We start from the raw sequence: 12,902 nt of genomic DNA on the forward strand, positions 1-12,902 counted from the left end.
ATGTTTAATTGGAAAGTTAACCAGTGCTGCTGCCCCCCAAAATGACATTTCTTTGTATCGTGACAACAAAATTATTTTTCTATTTGTTCAGTAATCTCCAGAACGGGTAAACAGCATTTATTTTGTATTTCTGACCATCCTACTTACATTCTACTTATTAAATTATAGCTCGCTATTGATTTTTTTTAGTTCCTGTTCCAAACTGTGAAACAGATTCAAACATTACCGTTTATAAACTAAATTAAAACTAACACCAGAAACATCAAAGTGTCACCTTCCTTCTCACATACGGAGACCAGAGGAAATCAGAGGTTTTACATTAACATCCTATCCTTGGCCACTGAGATGCTCAAAGTATCAAGGGGCCTTTAGCACAAGCCAAGGATAATCAAGATTATTTTTTCTTCTTTCAAGTCCTGTGGAATTGGATTAATGATATCAAGCAACCTCTGTACTGAGAATCCATTCATTCCAACAGTTACAATTTTCCTTCTCAAAACACATTCATAGGGAAGATACACAAGAACTATGGCTTGCACACAATACTTGATATTATACAAGGTTAGACTTTTAGTAGGACACCTTGCATAACTCACTCGTAACTTCTTTACTCATGAATAATGCAGCCATCCTTGCCTTGGGCCAGAAATATCTTTTATAATATTCTGTCTGTGTACTCCCTCCTAACAAAGAAATTATTATATTGGGCTCTAAGTCAACAAAAACTGATAACATGCCAGTAGATTTCTTTATAAACTTTCCTCTAACCTATAGATTTTTTTTTCATAACAACAAAACAATGAAATTAGACTTCACATTAGTATTTTATAGGAACGCATGTACTCTGGAAACACCTGCCTACACACTTTACTGCAGTGAGTAATTCTGCTTGGTTAATTCAAGCTATGAAAGAGCCATCCAAACAAGCGTATTATGTTAATGCTCCTGAAATGAACCTTTTAAGCATAACATATTTTTATAAACATGGAAATAATGCATATTCACAAGGTGCGGCAACAATCTATTGCAAAATATTTTGTCCCAGTAATCCTTAGAATATATTTCTATAATAGCAAGCACTTGGGGGCAATGCGAAGGAGTTTTGTCCTACCATTCTCCGCTGCTGTTACCTACATGCGTGTGCCTACATAACCGTTCACTGGTCATGTTGTGGAACTCCAGGGAAACTGCTTCTTGTTGAAACTAACCTGAAAAAGGGTCACGTTCCCTGCCCAGAATTAGCCCACAAACCCTCTTTATACCGTTTTGCCACAGAGACATGGTAGCACAATGGAAACGACAGGCCACACGCACACAACAAGAGGAGAAAAGCAGCGCAGGCCAAGCACCCCTAAGCACGGCGTTGTCCAACATCTGCTGCACCCTAGGTCTTGGATGTGAAAGCGGGAAGACCAAAAATTTAACAGAGGCAGTTTTGAAACAGGCAGATATAAGGGATACAACTTAGGAATGCATAATAATGCATTTTGTTGTAAAATAATTCTCTGAGAGTTTATTAAAGATAAGGATAAAGGTATTATGCATTCAAATTCAGCAAACCGATGCAACTCTGTCCAGACTTGACGTTTTGGGCAGGGATACTTCCTTAACACATTCCTTTGCTCGGCACAATTTGCATTAGGGTACTTTGTACCAAAATAACACTGACATACTAGGCTAACCTGGGAAAAAGCACTGACAGAAGGAATCCACTCAGAAAAACACTATTCACTAAGTGTTTGCTTACATCAATAGCTAAAAAGTCCAGGCTGTTAACTTTTCAAAAAAAATATACATGTATATTCAGAGTAATGAACAAGACCCACGTTAAATGCAAGTAAGAAATAACAGAAAATTGAGTTTTCCAGTTTTCCAGAGGACAACACACGCTGAATATGCAGAACTGGCAGGAGAAATGTGTTCCCTCTCCTGCAGTTCTCTGCCCAAAGCTCCCGGGTTGCACCAGAGCAAGGACTGGACCCCCAACCTTCCCCATGCACATCCTGGCCACTCTGTGGCACGCTGGTTGTGTTTTGAGCCACATAGAACTTAAATTTCATGGGACCCCTTTCCGAAATGCTAGCATAGTCACAGCTATAACCTTCATCAGAGTAATTAGTACAAGACTTCTGAAAGTACCACAGTCTCAAGTGTGCATATGTATTTAAATAAGTATCTTATATCAAATCAAGTGTGTTTGGTGTTAAAGCTGAAGTCTGACTAACAAAACACTGTGCTTATTATTTACCACACATTCACTGACATCCCACCATCAGACACAATGCCGATCTATGCTGAAAGCCTAGAAAATGCCTAACATCCTTTCACCAGGCCTTGTTTTCAGCCTCTACAAATATTAGATTTCCCACGTTAAACCTCTGCCTCTGGCGAATTAAGAAGACAACAACAGCAAGAAGACTCTGAGAAAGTGCGTTCGGGGAGGGGGGTAAAGTCAGTGTAAGAGGTGTTTTTTATTATTATACCTTTGAGATCTTGGCAGTTACACACGGAAGCTGCTGCGTGAGCGTTTGGTAGACACTTATTACAATAGAGCAGCAGCATTATTCAGGTGCAGGGTATGTATGAGGGAAATTCATATTGTGCCCACAGAATTTAATGAGGCTGTTCCAGCTCAAGCCCTGACAGCGGTCCTCTTCAGTTGCATTTCACGGCTGCCAGTGAACACTGCAGCAACAGGCCCCCAAATCGAGAGCTGTTTCAAGCAGCGCCCCGAGAGGTACCTCAAAGGGAGCTCACATCCCTGAAGGACCCGGGCACGGCCAGCTCCCCCCGCTTGTTTTAAGGGCAGGACGTGCCTCTGTGCCTGGTCATGGCCCTGCGGAGCACAGCGGGGCGCCTGCAGGAGGTGAAATAAAGCCCGGGGAACCCCAGCCCGCACCACGCAGCCTCCTCCCCGCCGCGCCGTTACCTACGGCCCGCCCGGCCGCGGGGGGACGGGGACGAGAATGGGGACGCCCCTGCCCCTTCCTCCTCCTCCTCCTCCTCCTCGCCGCCGCTGCTCATGCCGCCGGCGAGCGCCTGAGGGAGGGGGCGGCGGTTACCGGCCATTAACGGCCACTAACGGCCAGCGCCTTCCCCCCGCCCAGCTCCCGGCGGCCCCCGCGGCGCCGCCATGGCGACCGCGACGCGGCGGGCCCGGCCCCGCCCCGCCTTCTCCCCAGCCTGTCGCGACATGCCCGCGATATCGCCCCCCCAAGCCCAGAGTGAGGGGTCTGCCCTTCCCCGTGGCAGCTCTGGGGGAGATGCTGTGATGGCTCCTGAAACCACCCTCGGCCGGCTCAGAAACACACACACAGACACAGACACAGACACAGGCACAGGCACAGACACAGACACAGACACACAGACACACAGACACAGACACAGACACAGACACAGACAGACACACAGACACACACAGACACACACACACACACAGACACACACACACACACAGACACACACACACAAAAAAATAAAAAAAATAAAAAAAATAAAAAAAATAAGCCGGGCTCAGAAACACAAACCCGGCCCGAGTCAGAAACACAAAACCAGCCCAAATCCCAACTCACAACGCTGACTGCCTCACCGTGCAGCAGCTGATGCTCGTGGTGTTAGCACAACCCCACAGGAGGCTGCCGAGCTCGTCATCCACAGACTGGAGCGGTACGAGCTGCAGTCTGTAACAGACAGCAAATTACAGCAATTAAAATAACCTAAACTGATCAGTCCAGCACTGGAAGCAGCAGGATAGCACTAGAAACTACACTTTTTTAATCAATGATTTGGGAAGCAGCACGAGTAAAGCTTCGCATCACGGGGGGGCATGAAAATGTCAGGAATTTCAACAAGCTGCAGCCCCACATAATTGTAGATATCCTCTGAAGGCCTGGAAACCTCCCGTGACCTTAAAGCCCACTTCATAGTGAACACAGGCAACAGTCTTAAATAAGAGGGGGGGGGAAAATAACCAGAATTCATGCCTCCAGATTGCTTATGCAGAGGGCAGCAAAAGCCTGCTCACCTTCTGAGGAATTAAAGCATCGTTACTGGTATAACGTAACATCGTTGATGCCCCTTTTATTTTTGTTCTGTCCAGTCACTCTGCCCAAATTAATACTGGCAAGATCCCAGACAATGAGATTCTGTAAAATAATAAGGACTGAAACAGGAATCCTGCAGGTCCATATACAGCTTCTATGGCCACAGAAGGACTGGCAAATAGAAAAGTGGCACATTGCAAGGACATACTTCATGGCAAAACTTTAAACTCTGTCAACTTTTCCTAGGAAAGACTGCCTCTGAAAAGCATCTGCTATGGCAGCAATCAAGCACTGATACTACTGAAGCTCACGAGCAAAACCAAGCTGACCTAACGAGGCACAAAATTTGCCACAAACAACTGGATGTGGTGAATGAATATGCGTGTGTAATATATACGTGCATGGGTGGGCGCGTGTGTAGGGGTAACAACCCCTTCAGTTGACACCGTTGTGAAAAAACAGCCAACGTTCCCACCATAGAAGTGACAAAGCCTACATTCAGCCTTTCAGCGCTAAGTGAACTCACACCATCACAGACTACAGAGGAAGCACTTTAAGCTTTCTAGCAACAGGAGTTAAATTTGGAGTAAAACCACAGGTGTATATTCACAGACCTATACTTTATGTCAGTTCAAAGTCAATCAACATGTCTGAACTTCTAAATGATTCTGACAGATTGCTGACACGTAATCCCTAATTGTCATCCACTGTACTTGAAAAAAAGATTTTACATAGAAAATGGTGCTGAGAAAGCAATTTTACAATTAACTGAAATGTAGAAATGAATTCAATCCTAGGCATAAATCAACTACCCTAAGTTATTAACAACCCTGTTTTGACAACTATATGCAATAAGTGAATTTGCCAATTCTTCCTTATAAAATCTTCAAGTTTTAGAAATTCAACTGTATTCTGATCAGCTCAGCCTCAGAGAACATAATGGCCATCAGGAGGAAACCTCTCAGTTAAGCTTAATACCAGTCAGTTTTAATGAAAAGAATCAAATTACGTTGCTCTCAGATGTATTGTCTAGTTTCATACCTGCATTTAGGAACACAGAAAAAGCATAAAATAATCCTACTGAAAATAAAAAGACTAGACTGAGGCACAAACATGCCTTAAGCTTCTTGGCATCAACAAAGCACACATTTTGAGATCATTTTGTCTATGTTTTACTCAAACAGAAAAAAAAAATACAAAATTTAAGCCATATGCACGTACATGAATTTGAGTCTTCAGATTTTTCTGGTGTGGGCAAAAGTAAGTGGTACAGCAGGTGCATCTGCGAGGAAGAAAGCTACTTGGATCCATGCTCACCATCGGAGTTGACCGATCAATGTCTATGCTAGTCTATGAGCTATTTTTGCACCTTCATTTGTAATTCTGCTTCATTACATGCTAGGCATCCTGAGGGGTCTTGGATAACTTCAGTTTTCCTTCACTTTCTGGTGGGTTCCCATCCTTGCAATAAGCCATACCCACTACTAGTCCCAGTCCAGATTTTCTGTAGGTTGCACAAACGGAGCCAGCTATTTTCAAGGACCACAGCCTTGGGAAGACGTGTTTCTCTTTTTAGGGGAACGTGCAACAATTCTATGAAACAAACTTCGTAAAATCTCATCTTTTCAAATCAATAGTATGATTCGTGCTCAACTCAATGGGCTGGATTTCACCTTATATTCAACCAAAATGCACCCGTTTTTTGTGTTAGTTGGAGATCACAGCCTGCTGCTGAACAACTTTCACTTGCTTGGCTACTTCATACAAAGTCTTTACCTCAGTCCTTATACTCTTTTAAAGCATCAGTTATTAACAGATTTATTCACTCGCTTTTGGGCTACAGTTTTCAAAAGACACTTGTAGGTTATGCTTTTGTTACTGGAAACCATTGATATACCTCACAAATTGTTGCTGTCAAATTTGAACGAATCTCCTTATAATAAAGGCCACAACATTAACAAATTAACAAATTCCCATTAACAAATACTTGTTAGGTAAGACCTAAATGATGGTATTTTACACTAGTGTAGTGCCACGGATGCAACAACAGGGAACGTGTCCATTCATCCTCCAAGTTCCTACACTATACAGCAGTAAACAAAACACAGTAATTTGTGATGCTTTATCCTGCTCCACCTTTCATTCATTTCCTTATTTTGGGAATCACACTCAACTGAACTCTAGCTCCAGAGTAAATTGCTCAGATTCTACTGTACAGTATATGAAAGGCAATATTAAAAATCTCTACCTAAAAATAAACTTATTATGCTAGCAGTAAAAGATCAAAAGCATCTATGTAATTAAAAGTTATTAAATTGAGAGTACATATGAAACAAACTGTGCATTGTGCTTTTAATTAAAAATATTACCCTATAAATTAAAACCAAAGGATTAAAAATTGTAATCGAAGTCAAAAGTATCCTTGTGCAACTTGGAATTTTCTGAGTAAACGTGTGATTAAACTCAGGAAGTTCCACTGGAGAGAAATGAAACAAGTCAAAAGGGATTCACACCAAACAGTTGCTGAGTAGGTGCATCATTTCTGTAAGAGTAATGAGGCTCCCTTCCAGATTAAGAGATCTCACCAGAATGCTTCCATAGAGCAGGTTAACAGCTGTCCGTAAACTTAATGGGGGCAGGTGTCGAACATCTTAGCAACAACTTTTGGCACTTTCTATTTTTCTCCTCTGCCCCATTTACAGAAAGCTGCTTCCTCACTACAGCAGAAATCCCTGTCTTGCTCAAGATTTCATTTGTTTAAAGTGAACAGCAAATTTCTTGTGTCTGCTAAGTTTGGTACTGAATTCCTGTGGACACCCAAGAAGGATGTAACTTAGGAGGTTTCACTTGCCTGGATATCAAAATGGACATTAGGAAGCTTTGCCTAGCAAGGGAGGAGAGCGCTCTGGACATCAACTCGTACAGAGCTAAGCAATTCCCCCCCATGTGTTACCAACACGGCGCAGCTTCGAGGCAAGCTGTCCCCACATACCTGACACCACTTCTGGAGCCAGGAAGAGAGGGAGCGAATTCTCAGCAGATCTTTTCTGTTGCAGCTGTGAACATCTGAACATTAGGCACAGCTACAGAGATCAGCTTGCCCAGCAAGGATGTGACAAGGGATTTATCTGGTACCTGGTAGCTGTGCTTCTCTGCGTTCTTACGTGGTCATGTTGGGCACGCAGCAATGCTGAGCCAGGCAAGTTTTGCAGCACTACTTCTCAACAGGTTGATTTTACTAGCTACTGCCTGCGTTCCTTCACCTCTATCAATAAAACCTGAACGTGTTGGAAGACACTGGACTGACTGCATTAGAAGTTAACTGGAAAAAAAAAAAAAAAAACACATTTTGAATATTAGAGTTCTAAATGAACTACATTTGGCCACTTTCATAGCATTTCAGTGACGACTCATTTGTTAAACAGCGGGCGACATATATCCATGCTCAAGAATATTGTTGGAATATGCACTTGGCACCTTGATAGTTGGATTTCCTTCCTGCTAATTATAAAACTCCATCTGAAATTGGTTTTCCTTTTTGAGGAGTACTCTTCTTAGAAGTATTGTTGTTACCTGTGACTAGTTGGCCAACAGAGGGAGCATGGAACAAACCATGACTCTTACAAAACTACAGCTTAAGAAAAGTACCGATTAGCAGGGAAATGCTATCAAAAACATAAAATCATCCTCTGTATGACTTTCCAATATGTATCACATTTGAAGTTAAATACGGTACATAATGTCTTTTTTTTAAAGCGTTTGCTGTGTAAGAGCGCAAGCGCTTCTCTGAATGTTTTAATCATTTGCAGGCCCTGAGGCAGCATTAGTCAGAGATCACAGATCCACATGTAAACTGGCAGCTTACTTATTTTGCTGGCTATTCCTTCCCAAAGCTCTAACCACATTAATTATGCTCATTGTTGTCTACAATTTCATGCAAGTGCACCATTTTTAGCCTAAACTTCTGAAAAACAGAGATAAATAACAATCAATATTCATGTACCCTTTATTTGTTTTCAGTGTAACATTCCATGCTAATTGCAGATGGCTCTAATATTCATGAGTGTAAATATAAGAATTAACAACTCTGGGTGGTGGGTTTTCTCCTTTGTTTTTACATGTGAATATTTTGGCTTACAAAATTAACAGCATTACAGTAAATAATCCTCCCGTATTTTATACAAACTACATGTTTTCGATATACAAGGATTCTGTTTTTATTACAGTGACAATATACAACCACGTCTATTTACAATGCAAAAAGTATATAAACCATGTTTTAAACATTCTGCTACTGGCAGCCACTATTGTTTAGGAGGTAGCTTTAATTAACAAAATGAACTGAAGCCACATTTCCCATCATGTGTTCTATCAAATAATTTACAATACAAAGATAAAAATTCATTGTATGAACAGTATATACAGGTTAATTCTCAAAACAGCAATCTAGCTTTAAATCTTAAGAAGAATGTCTCCAGAGTAACTGGGATGGCAGTGAATTTGCTCTTGATTTATCATAGTTGAGGAACATAATTACCTAATCGAGCATTCATAACTCTGATATAATATAAATTGATCAGATTTCAAACTAAATCAACGAATCACTGATTGTACTTAAATCATTTGGGCCTCAAGACTTAAATGGTTTTAAAATAAAACACTGACTTACATGAAAATCAGTGACTTTGCACAGTGTACATCACACTCAGTAAAATAATTGGCAACAATATGTTTTGTTTTTTTTTAATTGTAAAATTCTTTCGTTTTCTCTCCATTTGCTAAAATCTCAGTCTATTCATAGATATTATTGGGGTGCACCAACATTCAACAGGCTGCGCAGTATTAGCCAGTCTTTTTCTGCAAGCACACGAGCTGTATACATTGACAGCACTGCTAATACACCACCCGATGCATCGATATTCCTCCTAACAGCGTGACCCTACTGCATAATACTGAAGAAAGTTGCTGTGTTTCACCTGAAGTAATGCATCGTCGCTGAAAAATGCATTCAGCCCTATTGTGCCTGACAGCTGTTAATATTGATGTTTCATAGTCTGCAGATATTGTGGATTACAACTGCTTTTGCTATAGCAATCTTTTCTTTGTCTAAAAAAGATCGAACATTGGCTTGAAATACAAAAGAAACACGGTATTACTATATTGCTCTCACAGTTATTATGGGAGAATTAATCCCTTTTTTTGGCCCTGCAGTAAAATTCATCCTGAGATTCAATGCTGAATACACTATACAAAGCTAGCAAGAGAGTTGTTTGCTTAATTATAGAAAAGTCACATTTAAAAATAATTTCTTTAATATTAACAGCTGTCCTTTATATTGTGCTTTGGCAGGAAAAAAATCATCAGAACTTACCTCACCACCAGCAGAAGTAAATACAACTGGAGCACAACACGGAAACAGACCACTAGGCATGTAAAAACCGTATAAAAGGAACCACTATTGCTTGGAAAGAGTAAAAATATTGGGTAACAAATTTGGTTTACCAATTATTTACAGTCAGGGCAATTTATTTATTCATTTCATTATTTTTAAACGTATGGCTCAAGAAATTACTGCCCACTTCCCTTCTTTACAAACGACACTAAACAACGATTACAAAAGTGCTTCCTGCTTGAGAAGGTCAAAACAGGTAACGGCCTACGAAGCGTTATACCTCTTCGTCAGAAGAGCTGACGGCAAAGCCTTTCAGTCTTTAATTCTGGGTATGTTGTAGGCATAGCGAACCAAAGGGAATCCTCGGCTTTGGTAGAAGCATGCGCGGCCGCACGCCTGCACTTGGTCTGAGCTGTCCGACACGAAGGAATCGTCCTCGTCCGCGTAGTCGGAGTGGGCAGACTGGGTGCCACAGTCCGACCAGTAGCCATCCGGCCTTTGGCAAGGCACCACTGCCAGCGTGGGGCAGCTGTGTGATTTGATTAAGTGTTTACATGGCACGGGCTTGGACAAGAGGAGCGATTCGCAGCACTCGCACACGGCAATGTTCCCCTGCAGATGGGTGTACATGCCACAGTCATAGTAAAAGTCCTGCGCCACGCAGCCCCCTTGGGTGTTGACAGAAATTGCTACCGCTCCGTTCTTCCTGGTCAAGTGGCGTCTGAGCAACTTCCAGTCTTCCTTGAACTTTGGATTGAAGAATACGTACAGAACTGGGTTCAGGCAAGCGGGTAACGGGAAGAATATCAGAGTAACAGACTTCATTATTTCAGGGCTGATAGAAATTGCAGTGATCAACGGTGCAAACGAGAAAAATGCAACAGGGCAGAAAAAGATGCAGTTCGTGAAGATTAGCCAAGCGACATGCTTAATCATGCTGGACTGTGAGTTTTCGGAGAGGTCCTCTTTTTCCAAGTTGCAGTAAAGTTTAGTGTAGATAATAGCCATTAGCAAAAACGCTAACGAATTCAGGAGCACTAAAGTTACCGTGAAGCCTAGTGAAGGCGTCTCTCCAGTGGGGAAGGGCAAGCAAAGGGGTGATGCCGAATACTCCACTTTATGGAAAAGTGGTAAGCATCCTGCTACCATAGCACACAGGAAAGCGAGGACTGCCGCAATCTGAAACTGTTTTTGCCGATTGCTTTTCCCCTTTTTAATGATCTCCTTCGCAGAGAAGCTCCGTTCAACGGCTGCCAGCATCAGGAAAAAAATGGCACTTTCTGATGAAAATACTGCGAGAAACCCAGCAACTCTGCAACCACTGCCAGTCTCCCACCATATGCCAAATTCAGCAAATCTTCCCCAAGAGACAGCATCCAAGAAAGTTAAAATACCGGTATAGACTCCCATGAATAAGTTAGAGACAGAAATCAGGCCTATAAACAGTTTGGAAGATGGCAATGGAGTACAAGATGCAAATATTGTTAACATGACAAGCAGGTTGAAGAACAAAGCAACCAAAAAAATAAACCAGACAGTCAGTCGAATCATCCAGCTTCCCAGTAAATATTCACAAGGCTTAAAAGCACCTAGAAGAAAAAAAAACAGAAGGACAACCAATTTAGGGAGAAAACTCGTGCCTTAATAAGCAAGATTTTCAAAGGTATTACAAGAGCCCTCCTCATTCATTAATTCATGAATAGAGTACCCAGCTGAACTGCTAAATAGGTCAGTTGAAAGTAAACTGCTCTGCTGAAGCTATTTACTAATTAATTATGCCTGAAATAATAATTACTGCAACGAATGGTCACTTGGGAATACTTTCTATAAACAAACTAGATAAACAAACCTAATTACCTCTCAGCTACTCAAAATAGCTTTTATTAGTGCCCCCTAAATACTTTTTAAAAAATATTTCATATTTCATAAAAAGGTTGATAACTAAATAAAACCAAAAGTTCAAAACTGACTTGTAAAAAAAAAAATTCCTTTTCCCTTATAAGTAACATTTCTCTCAAAAAATGATTCACAAACATGCCTTCCGGAGTAGCTTTTGGTCACAAGGAAACATCTGTAAAACAGCCAACAAATTCAATTTATCAGCTTTAATAGGGACAGGAATTCACCACAGACCCTCTCTCCCACCCCCATCACTGGAAGGCATTGAGAGTTTGCAGAGTCATAGGAAAAATTGGATTTTCTTCTTCTTTTGCCACTGAGGTGAAGAACTAAGTGATAAAAAACAGATAAATGAAATGTCTAATGATATAAAGCAAGATAAGGGGAAAAAAAGGTCACTGTTTCTGCTTACCCTTCTAATCCTTCTAATTGCTATTTATTCCATGGGGAAATCCCACTGATTTTATGTAACAATTAGAAGAGTTTAACCTCTCCTTCATCTCCATTAAGCGCTGCTAATTGTCCCGAACACAATACCGAGGGATCTCTTGTGCAGTCTGGTCCCCTGCGAGCTGAAGGCGAAGCAGAGGAACGCCAAACCACACTGCCGGAGCAGCTTCTGAGCCACGGCCAGGCAGCCCTCAGCCCCACATGCCTCGTCCCCTCCTTCTAGGCAGGCGAAAGGTAAGCACAACCCATTCCTAACGCTGACTGCATGGAGAGATTAAACGTCAGGAGGAGAAACTCCCAAGGCCTAAAGCAACTTCCAGAAATAACTCAACTGACAAGTCCGGAAAGAATCTTTTTGTTTGTTTAAACGAGCAAGCTTCATTTCTGAGCAAGAAATAATGCTGTTAATTGGATTATCAGACCAGCAAAAACAGTAGTACAATCCCTTTTTTTGCAGGTATACTCCAATGAGCATCTCTTACTCAGGAAATTATTTCTGAAGTACATTCACCATGGACGTTCACCCTGGTCTAGTGGGAGGTGTCCCTGCATGTCGCAAGGGGTTGCAGATGATGGTCTTTCTTTTCTTCCCATCCAGACCATTCTATTGAGCAACATCTGCTAACCTCAATATACTTAAAAACAACTTCCTACTTAGGAAATTTAAAAATGCAAATTCTGTGTTTTGAAAATCAAACTGGTTTCTTTTCTATCTAGTAGCTGTATCATGGGTCATCTTTACACAACCAAAAATCTCCACCACACCTTCCTGTCATTCTCCCAACTCCCATTCTCGCTAACTATCATAGTACGAAGTTAGCCTCCTCTCCCACTAGTATTCCCAACCCAGCAGGGACATTCATGCTATGAGTTTTGCTGCTTTCAGCGCTATGCTACTTAAGTGCCACTGTTCAGCAATCCATTCCTGCCATTAGGCAAGGTGGAAAGTGCTCTATGGGATGAGCAATGATTCAGAACTTCAGGTGGTGGGTGGAGTGTCCTACTTATTTTCCCTGCTGTGCTGTCGTCTGGTCATAAGTTGTTAGTAAGGGAGGGACTGGTGAAAAACAAGTTAAATTGTGAACTTGTAAAACAAGCTCTTCATTCCCTTTAGAGTT

At 41.6% G+C, this 12,902-nt stretch overlaps 2 protein-coding genes across 5 annotated transcripts in view; both read right to left on the minus strand.

Annotated features, from left to right (window-relative positions):
* CCDC34 (coiled-coil domain containing 34) overlaps positions 1 to 3,082 on the minus strand; it is a 42,861-nt gene extending 39,779 nt beyond the window's left edge. For all 3 annotated transcript variants that reach the window (XR_014317503.1, XM_082760428.1, XM_082760427.1), the window contains exon 1: positions 2,930 to 3,082. Coding sequence is in view for 2 of the 3 variants with exons in the window: in XM_082760428.1 (XP_082616554.1) it covers positions 2,930 to 3,069 (140 nt within the window). In the remaining variant the exon portion in view is untranslated. The remainder of the gene's footprint in view (positions 1 to 2,929) is intronic.
* Positions 3,083 to 7,954: 4,872 nt separating this feature from the next.
* Positions 7,955 to 12,902, minus strand: part of LGR4 (leucine rich repeat containing G protein-coupled receptor 4) — a 73,734-nt gene continuing 68,786 nt past the window's right edge. The window contains exon 18 of one of the 2 annotated variants that reach the window (XM_082761478.1): positions 7,955 to 11,024. In XM_082761478.1, the coding sequence (XP_082617604.1) occupies positions 9,748 to 11,024 (1,277 nt within the window). In that variant the 3' untranslated portion in view covers positions 7,955 to 9,747. The remainder of the gene's footprint in view (positions 11,025 to 12,902) is intronic. The other variant, XM_082761477.1, reaches the window with a different exon arrangement.

This window comes from Aythya marila (assembly GCF_965140915.1).
Source record: "Aythya marila genome assembly, chromosome: 5".
Taxonomy (NCBI): Eukaryota; Metazoa; Chordata; class Aves; order Anseriformes; family Anatidae; genus Aythya; species Aythya marila.